Here is a 27578-nt window from a genome sequence, read left to right as displayed (position 1 = left end):
AGATTCTAAAAGGTGACAGCATGATTCCATAAGATTCTACTAACCAGATGTTACCTACATAAAATGATCAAGAAGAAAGAAGAAACCTGAATTTCTTTTAACTGAGAATGAAAAATGGTATTTAGCTCCCAAAAACAAGGGTCTAACTAGAGACTGATTAATGAGATGTGACAACTGTTTCAGGTACACAGAGTAAAATAAAACATGTGTCTAAAGAGAGAAAGGTCAGCTTCAGGCCATGAAAGTCATCTCAAAGAAGATATTCTATCCCTCTATTTTCATCTGTTTCACATTTTACAGGGTTTGGCAAAACTTTAACAACTAGTTATTTGGAAATTTCTAAACAATGATCAATTTCTACCACATTGTACATTTTTCCTTCCAAAACAAACATACTTTTGCTTTGACAGGGACAATTTCCAACCTCTTATCATGGAAAAGTACAGAATAGGCTAGGAAATTACCTGAATATCATATAGCACTTTTGAATTCATTAGGCCATTATCTTTAGGGTTGGATTTAATCAAAAGATGAAGAATACAAGCTCAAAGGTTTCAGGTGATAAGAAGCAAGTCTGGCTTGGGATTTTTGTGTTTGAGTTGTAAGTCAGGTTCACAGAAAAGTAATCAGAAACTAGACTGGCTGGAGAGATAAGAAAGAACCTTGAAATGAGAGGTTTGAGACTATGGGTTATGCCTGTGACTTAAACTTTAATCTGTAAAGTAAGATACTAGACTTTGATGATTTCTAAAGCCCCATCCAGCACTATTAATTTTTATCTAATATTATTCCTTAAGTCATGGTTTGTTCATTCAACTATTTGAATATCTTCAATGAACATAATAAAGGACAGTGTCATCCTCAAGGAGTTAATAAGTCAGTGGGAAAAGTGAAGGCTTTACCCACAGCTCCTAGAATAGGTGTTCATCCATTCAAATTCAAGTTACAAGAAAACCACCAGGGATGAGAATGGAAAGGAGCAGAGGAAACTCCATAGAAGCACTTAGGAGGAAGAGAGGGTAAATGTATTGTTTCAGTACATCAATGTTTATTGAATGATCTTTGTGTGACACACACTGTGTTGGGCACTAGGGATCCTGGGGTGACTCTGACAGACTGATTGGGCCTCTGGTGATGCTTACTTATATCCTAGGTGATGGAGAAAGAAAAACAAGTTAACAAATAAATGAAATCCAGATTGTGATAATTTCTATGAAGGAAACAGAGTAATAATGAGACACTACTGCATTGTGTGTGTGTATGAGGTGGGGGCGGGGGCGGGTCAGGGGTGGACTGCCATCAGCAGAGGGCCAGGGGGAAGACTCTTTGGAGATGGTGGTAGTTGACTAAGCCAAGACCTAAAGGCTGATGAGAATGAGGACAGCCAGCATAGGGGAGCCACTAATCCAGCAGAGAGAAGCAGATGAATGCTGAGGCTGGAAAGGGTTGGGGAAGAGAGACCATCTGCTGATTGGTGCTTAAAGAGCAGTTCCTTCTGGAAAGTACAGGCTTAAAGCAGTAGTTCTTAACTAAGGCCAATTTTGCCCCCGCAGGGGACATCTAGACAGTGTCTGGAGACAATTTAAGTTGTCATGATTTGGGGAGTAAGGGGTACTAATGCTGAGATTGAGAAACCCTACACTAAAGGAATATTACAACCCAACTTTTGAGTTTAGTGATTGTTATAAACTCATGATTCTACCAACCTGAATCTTTTTTCCCTTTACTTGCAGAAACAGAATAAAAACAGATTTCTTCATCTACTCTCTTAGGAAATCCCACAGTAGAGGTTTAAGGGATCCCACGAATCTTCGAAAAGTTCCACAGGTTAAGTATTAAGTATGTACCTGAACGCATGGGAAGGGATTTGAGAAGATTCACCCCCACTGCTCACTGCAATTACCGCTGCGGAAAGGACATGGGTTAGGGGCAACGTAGGGAGAACATATTTATCTTTTATTTGCATAATTACAAATTACTGTTAAAGCAATGCAAAGTTATATTCATTCATAGGGAAGAAGCAGTGATGCCCTCAAGGACTGAAACCTCTGTCTTCTTAAGTTCTAAATACATCCGATGCGTCAGCGTTGACCCGACCTCCCAGACTCTATAGTCTTCTTTCCCCCACGTCGCCGCGTGCTGGTCTCAGGCCTCTCTGGGACTCGTGGCCCGGGCCGTGGCCCAATTAACCCCAAGGTCCCTCGGCCTCTAACCCAGGCCCCTCACGGCCCACGAGGGCCTCCCCGTCGCCGCCTCACCTCCGCGGGCAGGCTCTTCCTCAGGAAGTCCACGCGGCAGGCTGCCCTCGACCTACCAGTTGCCTAAGCGAAAGTCACCGTCAGAGTTCTCGCGCAGCCCGGCGCCCCAGGTTCCCGTCGGCGCTGCGAACTCGGCGCGGGGCTAGCCCTCAGAAGCGCGGGAAACACGGCGGCACAGACGCGTCGCCGCGGCAGGAGGGCAAGCGGACCAGGCACACCGGCGCTGCGGGGCGCAGAAGCTGGGCGCCGAGCCGCCACTCTCCCCTTCTTTGCATATTCATGAAGAGAGAGTGAGTGAGTTAGAGAGGGAATATGGACGCTTGAGCGAGCTGGGGAGAGGTAATGAATAATTCATGAGGAAGCTTTTCGCCCCGCCCAGAAAGGCCTCGTTGATTATTCATAAGCCTTAGAGGCGGGTTTGGGCCGGAAAAGGCAGTTGAATCCCCTTCTGAGGGAGGCGTCGAGCAGCGGAGGTGAGGGATGACCAGATGCGAAGTCTCTGGAGAAAAAGGGTGCTCGAGGACTGTTAGTTCTCTAGTCTTATGTTAACTTTTTGTTTCTCTTCACCCGAGACTTTAAGTTTGATTTGGAAATATATCACTGAGGCCCCAAATACTCTGAGAAGCTTCGGGAAGACGAGGCTGAGGAGAAAGGCAAGAGGGAGTTTCTTGGTAACATACCCCCCTCACACCGCAACACTTGAAGAAAGATTTCACCTATACGGGGGAAAAAAGTGGGAAAACATTCTCACTATCTACGTAGGTTTTAAATTCAGATTTTGGTGAGAAAGAAGGAATCAGTTTTGCCGAGGACGCAGCAGCGGTGATTAGCCGCCGCGCAGTTGGTCAGGCTTATGAGGGTTTGTGTACCGCCGGAAGTAGGGCATGAAACTCGGAGTTTATTTTAGCTAGGTCTGGTTTACTCCAGCCATTGAGGTATTCTGCCAAAATCAATGCTTGACACAAACCTAGAGGTGAGAGGTAGGAATGAGTCCCCACGAATGACCTCAGCTCCTCTTTCCCTTTATTCAGCATTCGCTTTTTAATCTCTGTGGACTTTACTTTCCCAAATAGTACGGGGGCCAGGGGCGGTGGGGGGGGGGAGTATCTTGGAACTCAACATTAGCCAATCACCAAAATGTGTTAAAGTGTGCAGAGCATTGGACAGTGTGTGCAGTACATCGTGTACTTGGCTGGTGAAAACGAGAGCAAAGGAGTTTTTAATCTAATTAGGATGATAATCTAATTTCTCTCTCATTGGATCATAAATTTCTTGAAATGTGAACAGTATTTTACAACTTTGTAATCCTACATGAAGCCTGGCACTTTGTAGTTGCCCAGTAAATGTTGAGTGAATTAATAATTGAAATACATGGAGAAGATTTTTTAAAAACCAAACAGCATGAACAAAGTGAACAAATACCCAATTAATACAGTGGAAACCAATTACTCTGAGTGAGCATGGAGTAGGGAAATTATCAAGGTCGAATGGGATTTGTTAAAATGGTCAGTAATAGTTTATGGAAGCAAACCGAGAAACCTCTGAGTCACTGGGTGACCTTTGGCAAACCACGTCCACTTGCTGGACTTCACTTACCTCTTCTTTATAGTTTTATGTTACATTTAAATTCATGATTCATTTTGACTTAATATTTATATATAGTATGAGATTTAGGTTGAGGGTTTTATTTGTTTGTTTTTGCCTATAGATATCCCATTATTTCAACACCACTTGATAAAAGAGACTCCTTCCTCCACTGAATTGACTTTCCTTGGGTTAGTTGTAGAGGATGTTTCCTCTTCCTTCCAACTCTATGTTGTGGAACTCATTTATGTTGACATGTACTTCCTTTGAGTAAAGCCGTCCTTCATATCATGCATGTGTCAGAAAGTTCATCTAGTTGCATTTTAGAATCCTGCTATTGGATATTGTTCACTCAATAGAAAGGGGATTTTCTTGTTTTAAAAAATTGTTGTGGAAGTTTGGGAAAGATGGGCAGAGAGCGTTAGGAAATCAACTATTATTGTCTTTGGGCAAACATAATAAAACTTTGGTTTTTGCTTCACTTGGAATGTTCCCCTCTCCCCCCCAAAAAAGATGGTTTAGACCTTCATAAATTTCATAAGATGGTTTATCTTTATCTGAATCTTGGATTCACAAATAGAAAGGTAAAGTAGTAAGTAATTGTGCCACCATTTTTATTAGGGCAGTTGAGATGTAAATCAAGAGGTAAGTCCAGAGCGAGTCTTTATCTGAGAAACCATAAGAAATCTTGTCTCTTTCTCAAGATCATAATCCTTGTCACAGAGTGGACATATAAAGCATAAGAGTGAGTGGTATTGATACCTTGTGAAATTTCAGATGATTGTGGATACAACACGCAAGCAAATATATCAGTGAAAGACATTGGAAAGTTAGAGTTCTGTTCTTAAAATCCATAGTTATGAAGTGTCTCCTAGGTTTTTAAATAATTCATCAGAACAAGGTGATACGAAATATATAGTCATTATCCAAGAGTCCATCATCTGTAGAGTCATACCTTCTTGGACTGTCAACTTGTGAGCTTTCAAAATTAAGCAGTTAGTACTTGAATAGGAGACCTCTACAAAACACTTGCTCAGAGGGAAAACAACAGTAGGAACAGAATAGATAGAGGAAGGAGTTTGGCTGTTTAAAAAATTATTTAGATCTTTTTTTTTCCTTCCTGAGGCAAGCTCATTCTAGAATCCCAGAAAGAGACACTAGTAAAAGTGTTGGTAGTACATCATTTTAGATGAAATGAAAGCAAAAGAGAATTTCATTTTGGGGCATCATTTTAGGAAAGCCCTTAAATTGGGAGTCAAAATATCTTGAGTTTTATTCTCAATTCTGCATGATTGTTTGATCCTGAGTAAGTCAGTTGACTTCTCTGGACCTCGATTTCCTTATCTAGAGAATTAGATGTTTAGTCTAGATGACATTTAAAGTTCTTTCTACCTCTAAAATTCTTTAATTCTTTTCTAGACCCTTAATTCTTCCTTATGCCTGTAGTACTTCCCTGTTGACTTGGCAAATATTTATTGAGCATCTAGATCTTTTGTTCTAGTGCTGTGATAGTGCTGAAAATTCAAGAATGAGCTAAACCATGCAGAAAAAGTCACATATTATATGATTCCATCCACATAAAATGTATAGAATAGGCAAATTCATAAAGGTAAAAGTAGATTAGAGGTTGTAAGGAGTCAAGTGAGGAGAGAATGGGGAGTGATGGCTAATGGGCATGCGATTTCTTTTTGGAGTAACAAAAATCTTCTGGAATTAATAATAATGGTTGTCAAACTTTGTGAATATACTAAAACCCATTTAATTGTTGTTGTTGTTTTTTTAATTTTAAAAGCTTTTCTTAACCTTTAAAGAATGAGCTAGATAGACACAACTTTGCCCTCACATTAACCCACTACAGGATGGGATGGATGCATAAATGGAACCATGAGATAATATATATTACAATGGGCCTATAATCCGGACTTGGTAGTAGCGGTGAATTAGGAAATAATTATTTGAGAAAATGATACTAAGCCAAACCTAGGAGATGAGTAGGAATAAGGAACAGAGGAGGATGTTTCAGGTAGAAGGAATATTAAGAAAGCCTGAAAGCTGGAGAGAATATACTATTTTAGGGTAATTAAAGTAGATAAGAATAGCTGATGCACAAAAGTGTCAAAGAAAATTATTAGAGATGTGGTTAAGGAGGCATGAGCCAGATCTTGAAACCATAGTAAGGAGTTTGAATTTTATTCTGAAAGCAGTGGGGAGCCATTGAAGTATTTCAGTCTGGGAAGTTACATAATTAAGTTTATAATTTAAAAAGAAAACTCTGGCTGTAATACAAAGAACAGACTGGAGAAGGGTAAGACCAGTGACAAGCAGACTGGTGCTTGTAGCAGTCCAGGCAAAAGAAGAGGCTGATCTGATCTAAAGCAGAGATGACAATGTGGATAAAGTGAGGGGTGGACATTTAAGAAATATTCAGGAGACCAGATATGGAAATGGTGATGGTGCTGGTGAGGGGACAGGATTCAGTCACAGTTTTCAGGCCTGAGCAACTGGGTTTTGATGATGTTCACTAAGCTAGGGAACAGAAATAGGTTTGGGGAAAAGGAATTCACATTTGAATGTGTTGGGAACATCAAAAGGGAACTGTGTCTTCAACAGCTAGAGGTATAAATCTGCAACTCCCCAGAGAGACCTGGGCTTGGGGTATACATATAAGAATCATTAGACTAGAAATAGTAATTGAAACAATATATTCAGGGAGTATATTTAGAAGTAAAAAAGAATAGCTCCTAGGACAGAACCCTGAAGAACACCAAAAGCTAAAAATGGGCAGAGAAAAAGTCTGAAGAAGAAAATGAAAAGGAATAACTGGGAGGCTGGAAGAAAACCAAGAGTTTGATTACTAATACATTATAAGATTTTTAAAAATAAACATGCTTTGTTACATATAATGAAATGAGTGTCAGACTGTGTTCAAGTGTCTTAAAAATAACTCATTTAGTCCTGACAACAACCTTGTGAAACAGGTACTATTACTATCCTTATTTTACAGGTGAGGAAACTGAGGCACACAACTTGCCCAAGATGTGAGTGAATTGCAGACCGAGATTTGATCCTATATAGTTTAGTTCCAGAAGAGTCCATGTGCTTTTAACCACTATGCTATGTTACCTTTCCAGATAAACACATGCCTGGATAAACACTGCAAGAATCTGAAAAGTTGGATTTAATGCCTCTGTTTTACAAAAAGTAAACTGAGGCACAAAGAGATTAATTTGAACAAGTCATAAAGTTACTAGGTTGTTGAGTGGAATTTGAAACTAGGTTTTTTAACTCCAAAGCCTCTTTCCACTAGATTATACTGCTTGTTATTTTCCTATGTATAAAATGTAACTTTACTTACTTTGTAAATGTTAATTCCTCAGCATTTAACAAATACTAATAGAGACTAATTTTAAAATCTTCCTCAGAAGCAAGTGCCTTTAATGTCTAGAGATTTCAGTGATAATATCAATTCAATCCAGGTTATCCGTACATTCCAAAAATATGGATGTCATAATGCATTATGTTCTAATTTACTTTCTGAAGCAATTAGGCCTTGATTCTCTACAAATACTGTCAAAATGTCTTATGATTTCAGAAAATTTAAAAAAAAAATATGTAGAAAGCTATTTAAAAATCATTATTCCTCTTATTTTTGTCTCTAAGACTAATAATTACCCTCAGTAGGAGGTAGTTTACCATATTTCAATGGCCTGGGACTAGAGCTTAAATTAAACTCTTGTAGTTATTTTTTCCATTTTATTTCTTGAAGTTGTAAGGGAGACAATTGATGTGTCAAGTTAGATTTGAAGGTTAGACTTAGGAATGAAGATTATACTCTGAAGTCAATAAGAGATACCTTAGAATCTTTAAGAACCAAAGGAATATTGTGTGGTTTTCAGTCTCATATAAAATATTATAAAAGAGTGTCCCCTAGTGCTGCTTTGAAGAAGTAATCTGATAGAAGTCGAATACTACCTGTGTATAATCTCTGTCACCACCTTGTGGCCTCAAATAATTCTGCCCTCTTTTATTTACAAAATCTTCCATAATCTTGCATTTATCTAGACCACAAATAGGTCACCAGCTATCCTGGGTGATACTGAATGGAATGTCTTAAATGGATTATTTTACAAATATTTTGGTCAGAACTCAGAAAAACCTTGAAAAGAAGCCACGGTTTAAATTAAATTAAGGCCTTTGAAAAGAAAAAAGGAAATTCGCTTTTTTTTTTTTTTTATGTTAGTGAAGCAATGGAAAGGAAAACTATTTTAAGCATTATTATTTTTTTATTATGGCAAATGTACATGACATAAAATTTACCATTCTCAAGTGTATAATTCAGTGGCACTAAGCTCATTCACAGTGTTGTGCAACCATTACTACTATTCATTTCTAGAAAATTTTCATTATGCTGAATAGAACTATGTACCTATTTAACTCCTTATTCCTTCCAACATTTAGCCCCTGGTAACCTTTATTTTACTTTCTGTCTCTATGAATTTGACTATTTTCCTCATAAGTGGAATCATGTAGTATTTTTCCTTTTGTGTCTGGCTTATTTCACTTAGCATAATTTTATCCATGTTGCAGTGAGTGTCATTCCTTTTTAAAGCTGAATAATTTTCCATTATATATACCACATTTAAAAAATCCATTCAACTGCTGATGGGCATTTAGGTTGTTTCCACTTTTTGGCTAATGTAAATAGTACTGCTGTAAACATTGATGTGTTTGAATCCTTGCTTTCAGTTCTTTTGGGTATATACCTAGAAGTGGAATTACTGGTTAATATAGTATTGTTTCACTTTTTGAGGAACTGCCATACTGTTTTCATAGCAGCTGCACCATTTTACATTCCCACCAGCAGTGCACAGGGTTCCAATTTCTCTACATCCTCAACAATGCTTGTTATTTTCATTTTTTTTTTTAAATAGCCATCCTAATAGGTGTAAAGTGTAAATATTAACTTTTGAGCTGACTTCGAAAATCAATTAACGTGAAGTTAATTCAAGAAATATTTTTGAGCTGCTGCTACATATAAAACACTTATAATCTGAGGGAATAACAAGGATGAGTAAAACATATTACTGAATCATTAGGGGATTTTCGATTTATATTTCTTCTCCAAATGTATTTGGGAACAAGTAGTCAACTTAAATTTCATTGGGTGGTTGGAAAAACTAATACAGAGACTTCATGCCGAATTTATAGAAAATTGGTAATGGAGATAAAAATGTTTATTAAACTAATTTACCAAAGAATATAGTCAGATGCTAATTATATAGTTTTTCTTTGGAAAATTCACAATAAGAATTATGTTAGAAAGGTCTCTAATTAATTTTTTTTTACAGGTTAAACTTGTTAAAGAATCCTGAACATTACTAATGGCCACTGCTCAACTCTCTCATGCCATCAGAATTCACAAGGCATCTAAGGTATTTATTAAGAATTAAAGAGAATCAATGACTATTTAGTTAGTTCAGAATCATGACTTCAATCTTTGTTGTTTTTTTTTTTAATAGCAGTTTTATCAAAAAAAGTTAATTGGCACATAATAATATTCTGACAGAGTATGTCTACATTTTAACTGCCTAATGGACTGAGGATGTTCAGAAAATTAGAATAGATTCCTACAAAATAACTTATTGGGTGCTTGGTTCATATTTCTATATTTAGATTTTCTAGGGTAAATGAATCAGAAACAAAAAAGATATTTAAAGAGAATGGTTCTTTGTTAGACATTCACTTCCCAAAGCAATTAGGAAACTTATAATGTACAATATGATGTAATTATAAGAACCAAAGGAGAGAGCACTGAAAAAAACTTGGATGCTGCGACCCTGGGGAAATGTGCCAAGGCCAGGCAACCTTGCTGGGTTTACCTCCTCTAGTTTATCTTGTTCCATGACAGTCATTAATGAATCATTTATTTATTCATTGAAAGATCAATATTACATAATACATATATATATATAATACTGTGCTATTCTCTGAAAGAATAAAAAAAGAATCTTTATCTTCCAAAAATTTATCATGTGGTTAAATTAAGATTTGCAAGAGTTAAGTCAACATACAAAGCCATATATACATTACATATGTGTGAAAAAGAGTAAAGCAGTACAAATTATAGGAATTTAGAGATTTTCTGTAGACTGAAATGGTTGGTATATTTCTCATGAAGGAGATGGGACTTAAGGTGGACCTTGAAAAATGAAAATGGTTTGGATAGAGGAGAGAGAATTCCATGAGGAAAACCTAGCATATGGCTTGGCTCAGAATAAGAAATAAGCATTGCATGTTTCAGAAAATAACAAAGAACCCTATTTTAGTGGAGTGGAGTGTCATCTTGTTGAACAGAAGCAGGAAATAAAATTGAATAGAAACTTTGAGGACAAAATAATACGATCATAAAAGGCAGGGTAAGGAATTTATGCTTTATTCTGCAATCAATGTAAGTCAGTAAGTTGGATCAGGAGAGTGAGTAAAATTATTGTTTAAGGAATATTAAGCTATAGCAGAAGTTTGAAAGATTGAAAAGAGGAGAATGTGGGCAGAGAAAGCAGTCATCTTTCTGGCTCGAATTCAGTATACTCACCAAGCAGGCTCTTGATCTCATTTAGTTTTCTAAGTGTGCTTCTTTCCTGGAGGTGGAAATGCTGATATGGGTATATGAATTGCAATCGACTTGGTAGTTATTTTTCACTGTAAGTTAACAAATTGAAGTTTTGATATAAACAAATCTTCGCAGTTTGGACTGCATGAGCTACTTCTCCCAGTAAATATTAAGTGACTGTACGATTTTGCTATTTAATACTTAATAATAATAACTATAGAAGCTAATATTCAACTCTTACCATGTGCTGGGCACTGTGTCAAGGCTTTATATTATTATTTCAATTAAACCTTGCAATAAGGAGGAAACTGAAGCTCAGAGAAGTAAAGTAACTTGCCTTAGGTTATATAACTTGACAGCTAAGCTGTCAAACATCTCATGTCATTAGCATACTATCTTATTAAAATAATTTTTAATAGTGTTTTTTATTATCAAGCCATAGTTTCATGTATTAGACATTTATAAAAACAACAATAATAATCTTTAAAGTATTAGAAGACCAGCTGAGCTGAGAAAAAAATCCCTGGAGTCTAGAGAAGTAACAGAACTCTATAGGCTTTTCTAACCATTGGCATTCATGACTACGAATGGGCTTTTAGATTCTATATTTAAAGTAAATGTCTTTATACTTTCAGGTTATTTAATCTTACAAATGATTATTACTCAAGTATTGCCTCTAAGTTTTGGCATATTTTCAGTAAGTTACTATATATGCATGCCATGCCAGCTATTAGCCAATTACTGAAAAGAACTTTATTTTCTCAAGATTTATGGCTACAAAAATCAAAGAGCAATTTTCTCTAAAATTTTACACACATATACACATGCACATTACATACACACCTAATTCCTTCAGCTTCAGTCTTTCCTACTTCTGTGTAATATTCTCAAAGCAATTGTTTTACTCTCTCACCTGAACAAACCTACTGACTTTCCATTGATTGTAGAATGAAACATAAATTTCTTTGCTTGGCTTTTAAGATCCTTATTAATCTTCCCCTCGCCCCCCGCCAAAGTTCCTAGCATACATGCAAGAGTAGTAATTTTATTATATACCTTTTTAAAAACTGAATATAATCTGGTTTGACAAAAAGATGAATTTATAATTCATTGCCACTACATAGTATACTAAAGAAGAAGCAAGCTTATATAGCAAAATTATGTCTAGAATGTCCCAAAGACCTTCTAGAATGAGATCTAGATATAAAATTGCTTTGGGGGAGTTCTCTTTCATCTAAAGTCATATTTAATTATTAAATTAAATTATTAAAACTTCAACAGTTGAAACTGCAGTAGAGTAAAAGATCCCTGAATTTCAATAAGGTAATCAAACACCTACCATTGTGATTTCTAACAGCATAGATTAGTTTCACCTTCTTTTGTACTTTAATTAAATCAAATCATACAGTAGTACTTATTTGTATCTGTGTTTGTTGTTGTTGTTGTTCAGCTTTATGTGTGAGAGTCATCTATATTGTTAAGTATAGTTGTAGATCATTCATTCTCATTGCTCGAATAGTATTCTATTGTGGGAATATACCATAATTTGTTTATCCATTCTCTTGTTGATGGACATTTGGGTAGTTTCCAGTTTGGGACTATTATGAATAATGCTATTATGAATGTTCTTTTGGTGAACATATGTATGCATATTTGTCAAATGAGTAGAATATGAGTCATAGGATATGTGTGTATTTAGCTTTAGTAGATGACCTCTAAGCAATTTTCCAAAGAGGTTGTACTCATTTACACTCCTATATATCCTTGTCGACATTTGGTATTTTTTTATTTTTCAGTTCTAGCCATTTTGGTGGGTGTATAGTGTTACCTCGCTGTGATTTTAATATGCACTTCCCTGATGAAGTTTGAGTACTTTTTCATTGTTTATTGGCTATTTGGATATTCTCTTTCATGAAGGGTCTGCTCAATTTTTTTGCCCATTTTCCTTTTCCATTGTCTTTTTCTTAGTGAATTTAGGTGTTCTTTATACATTCTGGATATGAGTTTTTTGGCAGACATATGTATTAAACTATCTTCTCCTACTCTTGAGTTGATTCTTTGCTCTTAATAATGTATTAATGAACAGAAGTTCTTAAGTTTAATATAGTCTAATTCACTAATATTTGGAAAATATTTTAAAATTATAATCTATTGACATAACACCAGCTGCAGTTCATGAGACACATTTTGTGTTTAGATTAAAAAAGACAGCAAAAAGCAATCTCATAAACTAATTAACTGACAAAAATGATCATTTTTTAATTTTTATGTTAATATATGTACACAAAAAACATTAAATGATATGACAAACATGTTGAAATAATAACTCAAGATATAAAACAAACTATCAGCAAATACTCTGTATGCAAAATGACCGTTAGTTGGTAGACACTTCTTACATACTGAAGTAAAATTCATGTATCTGTCACTCTTATGACATTCCTAATGTGGTACACTATTTCTTAAGGAAAACTGTCCAGTCCTTTGAGAATAATAGTATAAATTGTTTAATATGTCACACATACATATATACATATATACATAAACTTTAGAAGGAAACTATTATTAGCATTGATATTTTTTATGGAACACTATCCGACATCTTACAGAACCTTAATGTTAAGCAGAACTCTATCTTAAGCAAAGCACAAAGGTATGGAAATACATATTCGCAGAATAGTAGATAAATGGTATTTCCACATGACTAGAGAGCAGGGTGCATAGGAGAGGATAAGGGAGTAGGGGTAGCGAGGAGGGGGTGGGAAATGAGGCCGGAGAGTTAGGCAATAATAAGATTTAGATAGTTTTCAAATGCTCCACTAAGGTACTTGGACTCTATCCTGTATGAGCATCAGAAGTGTTGTGATAAGATTTGTATTCTTTAAAGTTATTGATGGCAACATGAAGAATAGTTTGAATGAAAGGAACTGTTGGCAGGGAGATCAGGGGCTATTGCAGCAATAAAGAGAAGTGAATATGTCCTGAGCCTAGACAGTGGCAGTGAGAAGGAGAAGGAGAAAACATATTTGAGAACACTTTAGAGAGAATTCATAGAAGTTAGTGATTGGATATGGGTATGAAAGAGAGAGAGAAAGCAAAGATGACTCTACTTCTATCCTGGATAATTGGAGTGATGCTGATTTATTTGTCTGAGAATGAAATTTGGGATCAGGTTTTGGCCATAGGTAGTAGAGATAAACTGAGTTTGAGGGTCTACAAAGTGGTCTAGGTGCAGATGTCCAGAAAATAAAAATATAGAAGTGGGGCTCAGAATAGAAATGAGTACTCAAAGTCTCTATATAGGCTGTAGCTGAAGCAGTGAGACTAGATGAGATTACCCAAGAAGAGAGAGTTATGAAAAGAAAGGCTGAAGGCAGAATCCTGGGCTGAGACCAACATTTAAAAAGCAGAAAAACTGGAAAAAATAAAAGAGATTGAGATAGATACAGAGGGATGGGTGAAAAAACAAAATAAAATAGTATTATGGTAGCTGGGAGAGAGGAGGGAGAGTGTAGCCAAGTGTCAAACACTGCAGAGAAGTTACATAGCACTAGGACCAAGAAGAGGTCAATGATAGGATATGCTTCAGGGATGATGGTATAGAATGGATGAGGTAAAAGACAGATTGCAGTTGATTCTGAGGAGTGTGTAAAGGAAAGGAGATTATATAATTATAGTAAAACTCCAATTTTGCCTCAAATCCATAGATTATTTTGAAATAAGTTGTATTAGTCTTGAATTACTTGGGTAACTAACTTTCTTTTCTGCCTACCTGTGGAAATCTAATTTAAGCAATATTCAAAGCCTGTTTTCTTTTGATTATCTATAAAGGTATCAGATTTGAAGTCCTGAGAAATCTTTCCATCATGTCTGTGGTAATGGCATGATGGACTGACTATATTAAAGAATACTAATCGTTTTCATCTTTGTTTTTTTTCCAGGAAACAGTTTTCCCATCCCAAATTACTAATGAGCATGAGTCATTGATAATGGTGAAGAAACTTTTTGCTACTTCTATCTCATGTATAACATATTTAAGGGGCCTGTTTCCAGAGAGCTCTTATGGAGAACGCCATTTGGATGGTAAAGTTTAACTAAATGATTACTTTGGCTGTTGTAGCCCTTTTCTGTCTTTGGCAAGAGTAAACCTTTAATTTCTCACAGAGCATACTCATTCAAAGTCACGGGCATGTTCTTTAAGATCAATTTGCTAATTCATTTTCCATTTTGATTTCATCATGTTTAGTGGTTTTACTTATAGGAACCATTAGTTCCTGGCTAGATACCAAATGACAGACTGAGGAGAAAAGAAATCTGTGTAAACAAGCCTAGTATTTCTAAACTATAAGTATAAAAGCAGCAGCCAGATCAAAATCTCTTTGGATGCTGTAGATTTGTGCTATTTTGCATCTCAATTGAATTCGTTCTTTGAATTATACTTTGGCATTGAGGAAGTTTAATGGAGCTAGATGAAAAACTCTTCTTCCTATTAATACACATATGCAGATATGCTGGGAAAGAATGAATACTCATGCCAAACTCATTTGTTAATTAGCATGGATCTTTAGACAATTATTATTCTATTATCAGCTCCAGTCTTTTTGTAATTTCAGGTCTTCTACTTTCCTTCCTTTTGTTTCTTATGTCCCTAAACTTATGATTTCATTTCCTTATATTACAAGCTGTTTCTGGTTCCTTTCCTCCTCTCGTATTAAAAAAAATGTCCATTATTCTTGTGCATTTAGGTTTCAAATAATAAGACTTCAATTTTTCAAAATCTTATTATTTGTTTAAAAAGCTGGATTATAATAATAATTCAGAAACTCTTGCTGAATTGTCACTAAACTGGAAACTATCATTTGGAAAATATAGAGAGCTACAGATTTCCTTGTAAGAAGTTATTTTTTAAAATCTAGGCATGATGGGTAATACCATTCCTATAGCTTTATTTTTTGTGACACTTTTAGTGAGTTATATGTCTCCCACTCAATGTTAGTACTTAAAAATACTCAATACTCCTATGTCGCTCTTTTTTGTAGTCTAATTGTTATACCAACATAGAATACTTTTAATATCCTTCAATATAAGTAGAGATGACATCAATTTTAGGATAAGAGAATATGTAAAGGCGAAGTGACTTGTGCAAAGTTGTACGTGAATCAGTGATTGATTTTGGACTGATCAAAACCCAAGCTCCTTTAATATGATTTTCTATTCTTCCCTGTGTCAACATAAGGAACATCCAAGCCTGTAGAGAATTTTTGAGTTTATTTGAGACAAACCAACAACAGGCTGGGAAACAAGATCTCAAATGTTCCAGAGAATAACAGTTTTGCAGTTTCTTTTATACATTTGGAATTACGGAGGAAACATAAGGAAGATTACGTGAAGGTGGGAGAAAGCCAGGCAGGGAAATCTCTATGATTGGATTACAGGATAATTAACTACTCTTGAAGGTGGCTAGGCCTCCTAGGGGTCTGAAAAAAAGGATTACTCTGGCATTTCAAAGGTGTGTTAACCTAAATGCACAAGAACAATGGACAAGGCTTGGCTTAAGGCAAAAATAAACCTTTTACTAAAGCAGTTATATGCCTAAGGGGAGACTACCTACCATAACCTGCCCAGTTAGGAATTTATGATCAGATCACCCTGTGAGGTTACTTTTGGTCACTTGACTTTTCAGATTTATTACAGAGCTCCTTTATCATCAAACCTAACTATAGTAAGATAGTTGAATTTCAGATGGAAATTAATATTTAAGGATAATTCTTGGAAAAATTTTTATTTTTATTTTTTACTAAGAAGAGAAATATCAGAGAAGTGACTTGAGATTGAGGTGTATGTTTTAAATTGGTTTAATGGTGATGGTCTCAATACTAATTTAAGGTTACTTAGAATTCAACAAAAGCAAAGAAATGACACAAATTGGTTTTGCAACCAATTCAATGTGCTACTTTGGGAAGAAAAATTTTTCCTTCTAGGTTCTTTGGGTTTTTCTAGTAATTAAGTTGACATGAAAATTAACAACAACAACAAAAAAAACAAATTTAACTTTGTGCATACAGGAGACCCATACAAATGAAGCCAAAGGCAATTCAGGCAATTCAGGCTTTTATGCCATTCTGAGCTAAGGAATGGGATAAGGGCCTGGGGGCTTCAAAGGGGAAGAGGGCAATTCACAGGAAGATAAGAGACACAGGTGTTTGGTAATCAGATGTTTGCCTAGCGATGCAGTTAAGTCTTTTAGATAAAAAGTTATCTCTGGTAATAGTTCTCTTTTTGGGCCATACCCCACATATAAACTTTTTAGTCAATTAAAGGAGAGGTAAAAGTTTTCCTTGAGTCAGCTGGGTCTTGATTGCTGTGAACCAGATAATCCATATGCTAAAGTTGCACGTTCTGAGATGGCATATTCTGCTTCCCTTCACTACATCGTGTAAGGAGAGACTGCAAAACTATAATCAAAATAAGAACTAAGCTAATTATCAATGTAGGATTTTTAAAGATGGTATTTAGAGATTCAAAATGTTTTTATAAGCTATAAAACTAAGTTAATAAATAAAATAGTTGAAGGAATACCCTTATTTAGCATGGATAATTCTAGTACACAGTAATTTAATAGATGAAAATAGACCATGTTTCTATTTTTGTAGACCTCAGTTTAAAAATCCTCCGAGAAGATAAAAAATGTCCTGGGTCACTGCATATTATCAAATGGTAAGTAATTGAAATTTTATAAAAGTTGAAATTACCTGTAATTTCATGGCTGAAATTACCCATAATACTTTATTTGGTAACATTTCCTTAAAACTTCTTCTCTTTCTTTTAATAATTTCGTAGAAATTTGTAACCATTATTCAATATTATTTTAAGGTACTGATTTAGTGTTGTTTTTGAAGTAAATGGATTTGTATAAAGGAAGAAAAATATCAATCAAAACCTGATTACTCATGAGCATGTTTATGTCCTAAACATTACGGGAGCTGAAAAGAAAAGATGTGATTCTTTACCTCAAAATTGCTTATCTAGTATTTATAAAGTTCTATCAACATGTTAAAAGATATTTGAAGTTTAAAAAATTAATTAAATGGGAAAAGTAAATGATTATCAATTTAATGTATTTCAAAACAAAAAACATAAATTAATTCTGTACTTGGAATTCTTTTTGGCTTTGCATCTAGTTGACATCAAACATTTATTTCTTGACAGGATTCAAGGTTGTTTTGATGCTTTGGAAAAGAAATACGTAAGAATGTTTTAAAATTTACACCAGAATCAAAGACTGATCTTTTATCCCTTAAAAAAATAGTTTAGCCTTTATTTTGTTGTTGTGTTTTAAGGGTATACCAGTGCTTACATTTGCATTCATGGATGAGTTTCTTTTTATGTCTTTGTTGTCCCATTAATGTTTCATTTATATTAATTAGAAATGAAACCCTTGTTTTTTCTCTTTTACATACTCATATCTTTTTTGACCACAGAATTTCCTCTGAAGTCACTGGGAGATATCCACAGGATGTGGGAAAGGGGAGACAAGAATCTACCATTTGGTACATTGAATATGGTCAAAATAGTGGCAGATATAAAAGGAAAAAGTGATCTTGAATCATCTGTTTTTATTCTGTGCTGGTTACTTTGTTAACCATGGTACACGTATATAACCTGTTCCCCTAAAATAGCTAATATTGTGTGGCTCAAATATTTTAGAAATGCAGCTTGAATTTTAAGTGCATCAGATCTTTTTCACTGCCCAAGACAGCTATGAAGGGTGTAAAAATTATAGGCTCTAGTCCTAGTTGAAGAGATAAGATATATATAAATGAACTTTTTGTCAGTACTTCCTCCCCTTTTCCCCATCTGTGTTTTCTTTTTACTTCTTCTCAATTTCTATTCCTTTAAGAAATCTTCAGGTAAATAAGACTTACATTGGATTATTTAGTCGCACACATACATTTCCTTTTTCACTGAACAATTATTATGTACGATTTATTCAGCACTGACCTGGGGGAATGAGGGGTACACAAATAAAACAGATATAAGATTGTACACTCAAAGAGCTTATAGACCATGACAGAAGATATATGATATTCACAAGCATGGCTGATAATCAGCTGTTACACATTGGCCCAGCTGTACCTGTTGTTAAAATATTGAAATACTCTATATCAAGTGGAAAATAGCTGTTTCTCTGAGACCCCAAGTGACCCCACAATGTCCTCCCTATCACCCCACCACTGTCTCTTTTGGGATCTCCCCCAGACAATTCCACAATCTAGCAACTAAAGGGTTAATGACCTGGCCACAGGAGAACTTCTTGGCTAAGTTTACATCCTTTCTGATTAGTCAATACCTGTGCCTTATTGGGCTGTTAAGTATTGATTTTTCACATTATATTTTGACTATCACCTCTATCACAAGTATAAGGAACCATAATGCCCAATAGAAAGTGATGCATGTCAAAGGAAAAATACTGATTATGTGCAATGGAACTATGGAAAAGGAAGGGTTATATCCAGTTAGGGGCAAGAAGGAGATCTTTGGGAGAGAGGAAATGGCTTTCAAGCTTTGAAGACCGTTAGTATTTGGACAGGTTGAGAAGGGAGAGAAAGTCATCACCAGCATACTGAACAGTGCTCTTTCATTCTCCTTCATCTATTCATTTAACAACACTTCCAGAGTGTCCATCATTGAGGAGCAGTACAATGTAGTACGAGCTCAAGTTTTGGAATCGGACAGTCTTAAGTGAATCCCAGTTTTGCCACTTATTGACATAAGAACATCCAAACCCACAGAAAAATTTTATCAGAGTTTATTTCAGCTAAACCGATGATAGTTTCCGGGAAGCAAGATCTAAAATGCTTGGAAAAATAACAGTTTTGCAGTTTCTTTTATGTTTTCAAGATTAAGGAGGAAACATAAGGAAGAAATAACAAAGTGGGGATTGGATTACAGGATAGTTAACAAGATTATGTACTGTCTTAAGGGTGGCTATATAGCCTAATTGTCTCCTTATTGCCATTCTCAATCCCCTACCATTCCAATCCACTGTTCACACTGCATTCTTTTAGAAACCTGAATCTGACCATGTCATTCTTTAGCCTAAAAATATTCCATGGCTTTAGAAATAAATTTCAGAATCCATCACATGATCTACAAGGCCCGTATGATCTAGTCTCCATCTGCCTTTCCAAAGCATCATTTTCACTGTCGCTCACTATGTTCAAGCCACATAAGGATTCTAGAGCATGTAAAGTGCCTTTTACCTTTGAATATAGTGTTCTTTTTGGCCTGGAAATTTTTTTTCCCTACCCAACACCTTTTACCTGGCTAACTGCAATTTATAATTTAGGTCTCAGCCTAAATATTTACTTCCTCAGTGAGGCCTTCTCTGACAGCCCTTTTTCCCAGACCAGATTGTCCTTCTGTTTGATGTTTTAAAGTACCCTGTGCTGCTTCTTCATAGCAATTAACACATATTTGTGTAAATTTTTTGTTTAATGTTTTCTTTTCTACTGGTCTGCATGTTCCCTGAGATCAGGGGCCATGACTATTTTTGAATGAATGAACTTTTAATTAAATAATTAATATATAATAGAGCTTCACTATGTAGTCTTAAATCAATTGTATGCAGTAATCAAAATAGCCACACAGTGTCACTAAAGTTTTAGTCCTTTGGGTGAAATAGGTGAATAATTTGATATGGAATTATGGTCCTGAAATTTTCTCATTTCTATTCTATTTTTTAAAGATTTATCATAGGCTTTATTATGTCTCTATCTCTATATCTATATATTCTATTACTTTTCGGGGAGAATCTGTTTCTAGTAACATATATATGTAGGGAAGGCACAGATTTTATAGATTTATACCAGACTTTACATTTTTTACTTTAGTAGATTAGTTTCAAAAGGCACAATTTTTTGAAATACTTGTAGCATATTAAATTTTTAGTAATAATAAATTATTTTGTATATCTTTTGCCTCCCAAACTAGAATAAAGCTTATTGAGAGTAAGGATATTTATTTTCTTTTTTGTATCCCTCGCTCCCCAGCAGAACCCTGGGTATGTAACAGGCACTCACTTGAATGAATGGATAATTAGTATCCCCTTTTCTGGTCTTTCGAATAATATTTTTTTTTTCCTACCCCAACTTTTGGAACCGCTCTGAAATTCCATTTTAATTAGCCTTTAATGAAAATAATAATAACTTAGTTGCAAGTATGTAATATATAATAACAATAGTTTTCTTTTCTCTTGAAGCTACATATGGCAGTACTTACAGTAAGTAAATATTGAAGGACCAAGACTCTGTCTATACTTCGTTGTCATTTGATGAGTAAAACATTAAAACAGTACTCTCCCTCTGCCCTCTTGAATTCTTTTATCTGTCTTATGACATTTTGGAATAAAAAAAAGAATCAGAAGTTTTTATAAAAGATCACAAACTATAGATTTCTTTGGTATATTACAATACATGAGAAAATATATATGATATACTATCTGCTTCATCTATTGGCTATCAGGATTTTGTTTGAGTTACTTTATAAACTTGAAATTTTTATTTTTGAAGTTTTGTAGACTTTTTTGAAGTTTTGTATACTTCTGAGTGTAACATGGTGAATGTAGGTAAGAATAGAAGGAAAATGAGGAGATACCATTGAGAGTTTTGGATATATGATTTATTTAAGAAATTTTAAACCACAAAAAGGTATTTAGAATTTATTTGTAGCTCAGTCACAATAATCATAAATATCTGTTTATCAATTTCCTTATAGTCAATATTCACAGACTATTCCTAAGACTCTCTGTGTTTATAGAATAAGAGCTTATTCTATCTCGTTTGAACTACATATCTTAAGATATATCTGTATATATACACACACACATATATGTGTGTGTGTGTGTGTATAAAATTCTCAGTACTCAATGAATATAGCACAAATTGAATTCTTTACCTAGAACATGCATTCTGTGAGGAATAATCTTTAGTTTCAGAAATTAAATGCTGCTTATTTTTCCTTAAACAGCTTTACACAAATCCCAAGGAACCTGAGGTAAGAACACACAGAGAAATGTGCAGTATATGTATATTATATTTAAAAATGTTTATCTGAGTTGAGGCAATAGATTATGTTACTAGCAAAGTAACTCATAGTGGGCTCTTTCAGTGTGTTTTTAATAAACTTCAGTAATTCTTTATTATGAGGTTTTTAAAACTACTTAAGGGCATTGAAAAAAAAAAGCTTTGAGTAGAACTGATCCTATTCTCTAACATGTTAACATTAAGAATCTCTGCTTGTATAAATACCATATTTTATTACTTATTTTAACTGATTCTGAATCCTTTCTGTTTGTGGCATTTGAAAGACATGGCCTATTCTAAACTTTTTTTTTCCAACTAAATTCTCCCTGTCTTATTGACCTTTTCATAGATTTTCAGAGCTTTACCTTGTTTCTCTCTCTAAATGTCTTCCCTCTGCTTTTTGAGTCCTACTCATTCTCAAGACCCATTTATATTCAAATATTTCATGAAAGTCTCTTTGCTTATTTTGTTCACACTAATTTCTTCCTTTTCTAAATTCCTTTCCAGCAGGACCCCACAATTTAACACCCTCAACTGATTCATGGAGATTATCTCCCTAACCAGATTGTGAATTCTTGAGGACAAGAGTCTTGTCTTGTTTTCTGTCTCCCAGAGTGAATATTATAGTCCTGGACACATAATAGTTACTTGTGCTACTTCGAATGGCAGCTGTGGTGGTGGCATAGAAATAGAGGGAGAAGCCTTTTTCTTTCTCATTCTATTCTCTTTATTCTCCTAACTTTCTTTCCCCTTCCCCTTCCTTTTTCCTTGCTTTCAGTTTTCCTTCTCTAAGCCAGTGGATTTAATCTTAGTGGCATTCAAGACTAAATTAAGCATTTTTAGTCTTTAACATCCTTGATTGGCAAGATTACACATAGCTATTTGAACAAGGTGGAAGAAAATTGGCGCATAGTGATGGACAGCAATTTTTCAATGCCCAAACTACCTCTGTTTATCTTTGTCTCTTGTGTAGTTTCAAATGCTTTTTTTCCCCTGTAGATCTGAGGAGACATTCCCTAATAAATTGTTCAGAAATCGATCACTACCTTAGTGCCATAAATTGTTATATTTTCTTGTGCATGTAAAACTCCTAGTCTGAAATGCTAAGCAAATTGGGCTTAACTACATAAAAATACTACCCAGTGGGAAAAAGTATTAAATGAGCTTTGATGCAGGCAATATATATAATAATGAAGTTAGAAAACAAAATTTTGTCTACAGCTATGCCACCCTGAACAAGCCCAATCTTGTCTGATTTCAGAAGCTAAGCAGGGTTGGGCCTAGGTAGTACTTGGATGGGAGACCACCCAGGAAGACCAGGTGCTGTAGGCAAAAAAAAATTTAAAAAATAAGGGATTGTAAGCTGACAAGGTCCTTGCAATCTGTGAAGTCAACCAAGGGTTGCCTCGCCTAAAAAAGAAAATATTTTATTTTATTTTTTGATTAGTTCTGAGCTGTCATGACCCAGAAAAAGTATTTGAACACTTACAGATTCTTCCCTATAGCAGTAATCCCTGGCTTTTCTGTGCTCATGGCACACTTTTGATTACTAGAAAATTTAGTGGCATGTTTGAAGGTAAAGGTTAAAAGACTCAAAGAGACGCCAAGCAAATCTATAATACAGTATAACTATGTATAGCAATATTCACAGTGCCTGAAAGTATCCATGGGGTTACACTGTTTTATGGTTGTTGAGCATCAAGACACTAATAGAACTGTTTACCTCCCTGATCTCATTCTTTTATAAACTCACAAAACAATAATAAACACAGTCTTTCTTTGACATTTATCTGATATTGCACCATGTTGTTTGACTCATATCCATAGAAGTGTATCCTCCTCTAAAGGAAGCTATACAAATAATAACAATGTTAATATTTACCTGAAGCAGAAATACATTTTACACATAGATTAAAATTTGAAGCACTCTTTTGAAGAATCTGTTCTGATACACAATTGAGAAACTCTGTCTTAAATCAAAAATGTGCTTACTTAGTCCAGAAGCCAATAGAGTTTTGAGCATTATTGCACAAAGATGTGGTTCTTCTGCACTTGAAGTTTTGTTCTGGTTGCTCCATCTCATGAAAGAGGTAAACTGACAAAAGTAACTAAAGTTACTAAAGTGAAGAAAGATAGTGTAGCTTTTCTATACACATACACTACAAAATGTGTGGAGGGTTTTAATAAGATGTGTAAGCCAACATGTAAATATGTTAAGGAAAGATTTACACACCTCAATGCAGGATAGACCCATAAAGAATTACTGTATATTAATATCGTGAGGACACAAATCTTACTGTTTTACCACCATCTTTCCTTTGTGACTGTTGGAGGTGGTTCAACACCCACTTTTAACAGACTGCTTCAGGAACTTAGCTTTAGATGGTTTCTTTTTAGCCACAGTATGCTTTCAGAGACTTTATGTTTTTATTATTTTTCAAAATCTTTGTTGAAATTCTTGATGAAATGCTAATTAAGTGTGAACTGTACACTGGCCGAATATTTATTCAATCAGCAAATATTAATTGGGTTCTCTTTATGGGCCTAGCACTGTTCAAGGTAAAAAAACACATGAGGTAATGGGATAGACAAGGTCCCTTCTCTCTGGAAGCTTAATTTTAATGCGGGAGTATAAAAAATAAACAAATAAATGAAGATTAGCAAATCAATTTCAGATAGTTTATAATGCTATGTAGAAAAGAAGAGAAGTTAGTATGCGGGAGAGTGCTGAAGCTGGCAATGAAAGAGGAGGGATAGGAGGGCAGTCCATGGAAGGCCTCCCTGAGGGGTCACTGTTTAAGCCAGAGGAGTCAGCCTATGTATGTCTGTGAGAGGCAATGGCATGTGACTAGCTGAATAACACCATAGTTAACCTTTCAGGTGCTGGAGTCAAATCCCAGCTCTGTCACTTAATAAGCTTCATCTAGGATAATAATACCTACCTCAGAGTGTTGGCTACATAGGAATAAATAGATGTAGAACATTTAGGGTAGTCCTTAAATATTATCGTTATTATCATTAACTGGAGACAACATGGTACAGCTGTGCAAGGGTTGTAGGGCAGAAAGGCTACATATATGTTCGTGGACAGAGAGGGTGCCCTGAGCCTGGAACCTAGAGAGTGGGAGGAAAAGAGGCAGGAGATAAGGTCAGCAAAAAAGGCAGAGGATAGATTGGTAAGGCTTTATGGATCAAGGTAAATTTTGGTTTTATTCTAAGGACAGTGGGAAACTGTCGGGAGTTTTATGCAAAAGAATAACATGGTCTGATTTTTATTTTCAAAAACTCTTTTTGACCATAGAACAGAGAATGAATTATAGGAAGAGTGATTTGGAAGCAAGTAGATCAAATGAAGAGAGATGGTAATGGCTTGGATAGGGCCATAGTAGTGAAGATGAAGAGAATCAAATGGACTTGGGATATGCTTTGGAGACAGACTTGAAAAAATCTATTTTTTTGCCAATGAAATGGAATGTAGAGGAAGAAGGAGAGCCTGTATATGTTTCTGTTGCCTTGGTTGATGTGGATATATTTAGTGTGATTAATAAAAACCATTGATGAGCTGTTTAAAGGGTCGTCTTTATTAAGCAACACATTAATCTAAAAAGCAGGAAGACATTATATGAGGTGTTAAGAATAGACTAGTGCTTGCTGTAAATATATACTTCCTTGATCAGAGTCAGAGTAAAGTTATTAAGGATTAGCATCTTCTGTAAAACAATTACAAACATAACTCTTTTATTATTTGCTTTGGGGACCAAATAACAAACTGTTAATAAAATTGTCAGTTACTAAAAGATCTATTCTTGATACAATTTAAAAAACAAAAGAAAGCTCAGAGCATCAGAAGCTAGAGTTGGTTGAGAAATATGGGCAGGAAGGGAGAATAAGCAATTTGTTTGACAATGCAATTACACTCAGCATCAGCGGAGAGGATGCCGTATAATTAATCTTTTTTTCTGGAGTGAACCTGTTACTGTAGGCACCTCTAGTCTCACATACCTTTCCTATTGTACGCTTGTCCCTTGGTATCCTTGGGGGATTGGTTTCAGGACCTCTGCAGATAAAAAAATCTATGGATGCTCAAGTTCCTTATGTCAAGTGGATTTGTATATACATAAAACCTACGCACATCTTTCTACTATACTTTTAATAACCTCTATGTTACTTACAGTACCTAAATACACTATAAGTGCTCTGTAAATAGTTGTTATACTGTATTGTTTAGGGAATAATGACAAATTTGTATATGTTTCATACAGATGCAACCATCATAGGCCTAACTACATAGTACACATCAGCAACTACATAACATTTTTTTCTTTGAATATTTTTGATCTGTGGTTCGTTGAATTCACAAATGTGGGGCTTGCAGATACAGAAGGCCAATTGTATTCACAAAGTACTTGGTTTGATTTCTTAAGTATACTGTCTTATTAGGAAAATATTTTTCTCTTTTAAAATTAACTCCATTACAAATCAGTTCTTCGAGCTGAAGCAGCATGAGCTTATTTCTCTAGGACCTGACCACTTGTGATTAATAGAATACCAAATTTTAGAATAGAGAAAAGTAAGAAGAACATTGAGACTTTTTCTATTAATCTAACATCTTCATTTCCACATTGTCAAGGAACAAATACTGAAACAGATGAATGAAGGGTATTTTTTGTGTTCTGACTTAAATTCACATACACTTTGCCTGTTTTTAACACCTCCAGCTCTGTGGACAAACGACAATGTATCTGGGCCAAATGTTTGCTTCAACTACTAGACAATCATTTTGAGCTTCTCTCTCATGAGGAAATTTGTCCCTTATTTCTATCTTTTATAACAGTGAGGAGAGCAGATAGCAGTAGTATCTCGTTTTTAATGCAGGATCAAAAAAAAAACAAGACCTGAAATCATAGATTCTGGTTCCTTTTCTAATTTTTCCAGTTTTCCTATTGCCATTCTAGTTTTCCCTGAATTACTGCAGTAGCCTCTTAATTGCTCTCATGGTTTCCAATTCTTCCCTTCTGCACTCTTAAAATAGCCAGAGTGATCTTTAAAAATACAAATCACTCCCATGCTTAAAATCCTTTCATGTAAAATAAATACTAAACCCCTTACCATGGCCAACAAAGCCCCAAAACCTCCTTTACAATCTCATCTCCTATACTCTCACCCTTGCTTACTTACTGCCAGGCACTTGACCTCCTCTTTGATCCAGAAAGAAAGAGGCATTTTCCCCCCTACTTTAGTGCCTTTGCATTGCTGTTTCCCCTGCCTGGGGCACCCCACTGTCCCCCAGATTTGCACATGACTGATCCCTCTTATCAATGAGGCTCAGCTCAAACATGACCTCTTTAGAGAGGCCTTCCTTGGCCTTTTCAAACCAAATCATCTCTCCCCTTCAGTCACAGCATCTGCTTCATATTGTTCACAGTACTTATTACGATAGGAAATTATCTTATTTTATTTGTTTACCTATTTACTGACTGTCTCTCTCTCCAGGTTACATAGTCCAGAAAAACAGAGACCTTTTCTGTGATTTTCACTGACGTGACTTCAGTGCCTGACACAAAGTTTAGTAAATATCTATTATATGATAGAATGGTTTCTCAACCAGTTCCACTGTTATTTACCTATGCTGGGTCAGATTCTTGACTCTGTGCCTTAGTTTTTCTAGCTTTAAGATTGTAACAATAACATTTGCCATCGAAGTCATTTTTAGCACGGAGGAGAAAAATTGTTGTCTTTATATCTGCAAATATTACTCCTAAATAATGTAATGCTGTGAAATAAACAGGTAGGGAAATATAGTAGGTACATAATGAAAATATTCCTTATCGATTTCTTTCTCTATTCTCTTTGATGTTTCTAGAAAGTGACTGAAATATACCAGTTCAAATTCAGATACACAAAAGAAGGAGCCACTATGGATTTTGACAGGTAGAATCTAATTGTTTAATGAACATGAGAAATATATAGGATTGAGGTAAACATAAGCCTCTTGAGGCCAGAAATAGAGCTTATACTTCCTTTGTAAATTCCCCAACAACC

General features: G+C 35.2%; 1 protein-coding gene, 1 long non-coding RNA gene and 1 pseudogene across 3 annotated transcripts in view; 2 read left to right on the top strand and 1 right to left on the bottom strand.

Moving 5' to 3' along the window:
* The window catches only part of LOC107520471, a 39348-nt gene extending 36785 nt beyond the window's left edge, over nucleotides 1–2563 (bottom strand). Inside the window, exon 1 of one of the 2 annotated variants that reach the window (XR_001599325.2) lies at nucleotides 2259–2563. This is a non-coding gene — a long non-coding RNA (uncharacterized LOC107520471). The remainder of the gene's footprint in view (nucleotides 1–2258) is intronic. The other variant, XR_001599326.2, reaches the window with a different exon arrangement.
* HORMAD2 (HORMA domain containing 2) overlaps nucleotides 2423–27578 on the top strand; it is an 80428-nt gene continuing 55272 nt past the window's right edge. The window contains exons 1-8 of the mRNA XM_016164306.2: nucleotides 2423–2597; nucleotides 9191–9274; nucleotides 14394–14535; nucleotides 17106–17169; nucleotides 17662–17698; nucleotides 20714–20734; nucleotides 21481–21507; nucleotides 27400–27467. Coding sequence (XP_016019792.2) covers nucleotides 9224–9274; nucleotides 14394–14535; nucleotides 17106–17169; nucleotides 17662–17698; nucleotides 20714–20734; nucleotides 21481–21507; nucleotides 27400–27467 — 410 coding nt within the window. The 5' untranslated portion in view covers nucleotides 2423–2597; nucleotides 9191–9223. The remainder of the gene's footprint in view (nucleotides 2598–9190; nucleotides 9275–14393; nucleotides 14536–17105; nucleotides 17170–17661; nucleotides 17699–20713; nucleotides 20735–21480; nucleotides 21508–27399; nucleotides 27468–27578) is intronic.
* Nucleotides 22750–22868, top strand: LOC118603588 (annotated as a pseudogene).

The sequence above is a fragment of the Rousettus aegyptiacus genome, unplaced genomic scaffold (genome assembly GCF_014176215.1).
Source record: "Rousettus aegyptiacus isolate mRouAeg1 unplaced genomic scaffold, mRouAeg1.p scaffold_m13_p_5, whole genome shotgun sequence".
Classification (NCBI taxonomy): Eukaryota; Metazoa; Chordata; class Mammalia; order Chiroptera; family Pteropodidae; genus Rousettus; species Rousettus aegyptiacus.
The sequence above is the reverse complement of the archived record's forward strand: the minus strand, read 5'-3'. Positions and strand labels throughout refer to the sequence as shown.